The 2415-nt window shown below is 31.9% G+C and overlaps 1 protein-coding gene across 1 annotated transcript; it reads left to right on the top strand.

The window, feature by feature from the left end:
• The first annotated feature begins 879 nt into the window (after positions 1–879).
• On the top strand, positions 880–2160 carry LOC114320353 (uncharacterized). The gene is made up of 4 exons (XM_028267508.2): positions 880–1207; positions 1325–1821; positions 1924–1977; positions 2074–2160. Exons 1-4 carry the CDS (start codon positions 880–882, stop codon positions 2158–2160), a joined length of 966 nt encoding a protein of 321 aa, XP_028123309.2.
• The last annotated feature ends 255 nt before the right edge of the window (positions 2161–2415 follow it).

Raw genomic sequence — 2415 nt, 5'->3', positions numbered from 1 at the left:
CCAGATCGAGTGTTATTTTTATTTATTTTTTTAGACTGAACGTTAGTTCATTTTGGAATTAGCTATGATGGTTTTTTTTTTATCATACTTAATGGATTATTATTAAATTTATTTGATGGATATATTTTCATTTATAATATAAATTGTTTAGTGATTTTTTTTGTGGAATGGTGTATAACAACTAGTGGATTTCTTAGTACATTTAAAAGGCTATTGAAATATGACCAGGGATATTTGTGAAATAATAGTGTAAATTAAAATATAAAATATGGAACAAGTTCAGTGACCAATTTTTTTCGTCATTTGTACATGTTATTACGACAAAGTGATTATTTATCGCTAATAAATATTTTTTGTGACAAAATTTATTGTAATTTATATATGAAATATTTGGTTGATTTTGTTGTTTGGTGACTAAAAGTTTTGTCACGTATATATATTTTTTTCCATGAAATATATTTCGTCACCTATGTAGACTTTTTGAGACGAAAAACATCGTCATCTTTACATCTTATTGTGATGAAATTATTTCCTCATCAATGATCAACATATGTGACAAATTTATTCGTCAACTAAAGCTATAAATATAGTACTGAATAACTATTTGGTAACGAAAATGAGAATTTTTGACAACAAAATTTTTTTTTATTGGTGACAAAAAATTCGTCACTAAAGTAATATCATTTGTGACGAAATTATTTTTCATCACGGTGGTTTTTAGCGACAAACATTCAAACCAAACCGGTGAGGAAAATATTTCCTCACAAATATCTATAGTGACGAAATTATCTCTTTGGAGACAAAAAATAAAAAATTAAAAATTAAAAAAATTCATCATTCAAGAGCAAACTTGTTGTAGTGAATTGGGATGAAAATGATATGGAATCAGATGAATTGATCTCACTTGAGGGGTCATTTGATGAAGATGGTGGGCTCAAAAGGGACAAGTTTCTTGAATTTAACAAACAGACTGACATGATTGATCCTCAATTTCGAGTTGGCATGGTTTTTCCATCATTCAATGTTTTTAAACAAGTTGTCAAAGAGCATGCCATCAAGACTGGAAAAGATATAAAGTTCTTGAAAAATGATAAAAATAGGGTTAGGGCAGGCTGTAAACCTCCTTGTCAATGGATAATATATGCATCTAAGATGCATGGCCAAATGAGCTTGCAAGTGAAAACTTATGTACCTACACATAATTGTGGTACAATATTCTAAAACAAAAATGTGAACTCCACTTGGTTGTCAAAAAAATACGTGGAAAGCATTAAGTCCAACCCCACATGGCGAATACAATCTTTTAAACAATCTGTTCAAAAAGATCACAATGTTGGTGTTTCAAGAAGTCAATTGCATAGGGAAAAGAGAAAGGCACATCAACTCATTGAAGGAAATTATAAGGAGCAATATGCTAAACTATGGGACTATTGCAAAGAGATTAGAAGAACAAATCCTGAGACAATTATTGTTATTAAGGTGCCAAATGATGTAGATGATGGAATTGATGAAGATGATGAAGACAGTGAGGAAAAGTCCAGGTTTCAAAGAATATATGTGTGTTTAGGGGCTTGCAAGCAAGGGTTTTTGGCTGGATGTAGGCCATTTATTAGGGTAGATGGTTGTCATCTTAAAGGTCTATACAATGGACAAATGCTTACTGCTATTGGAATTTATGGAAATAACGCCACCTTCCCGGTGGCATATGTTGTGGTTGAAGGAGAAACAAGGAAATCATGGAAATCATTTTTTGAACTATTACAAGAAGATCTTGGAATAGTAAATCACCAAGGATTCACTTTTATGTCTGACAAACAAAAGGTATGTTTAACAATATGCATACCATCTTATGAACTTTCTTTTGTTATGAAGTGTTTGCTCAATATAATTCAAATCGTGTTTGATATGTTTATGCAATTTCAGGGTTTGATTCCAGCACTAGTAGAGGTCATACCAAATGCCGAGCATAGATTTTGTGTAAGACACATGTACAACAACTTCTAAGATAGTCACAAGGGTGTTCTTCTTACAGATTTTCTATGGAGTGCAGCCAAAGCCTCTTATGTTCAACAGTTTGAATTTCATATGCATGAAGTTAAAGAGGCTGATGAAGATGCATTTAAGTGGTTGGCTGAGAAACCAGCTAGCTTTTTGTCTTGATCTCACTTCATCACTCATAGTAAGTGTCACATGTTGCATAATAGCAATTGTGAAGTTTTAATTTTAGAATTTTGGATGCAAGATCTAAGACAATATTACCTATGTTGGAGGACATAAGGTGTATTCTAATGAGTAGAATGCAAAGGAGGAGGGAAATCATGAGGGCATATCAAGGCCTTTGTGTCCCACCATACAAAAAAAAAAAAAAAAAAACCTTGAGAAAAAGATGGAGTAATAGTTGTTTTCCTATGTGGT

The sequence above is a fragment of the Camellia sinensis genome, chromosome 1, assembly GCF_055761805.1.
Source record: "Camellia sinensis isolate YWXY chromosome 1, ASM5576180v1, whole genome shotgun sequence".
In the NCBI taxonomy this organism is placed as follows: Eukaryota; Viridiplantae; Streptophyta; class Magnoliopsida; order Ericales; family Theaceae; genus Camellia; species Camellia sinensis.
This window is presented reverse-complemented; position numbering and strand designations above follow the sequence as displayed.

Coding starts and splice junctions, on each gene's coding strand:
- LOC114320353 (XM_028267508.2), top strand. CDS start 880: ATGGAATCAGATGAATTGATCTCACTTGAGGGGTCATTTGATGAAGAT. Junction 1,822..1,923: donor TTATGTCTGACAAACAAAAG/GTATGTTTAACA, acceptor ATGCAATTTCAG/GGTTTGATTCCAGCACTAGT. Junction 1,978..2,073: donor ATGCCGAGCATAGATTTTGT/GTAAGACACATG, acceptor TATGTTCAACAG/TTTGAATTTCATATGCATGA.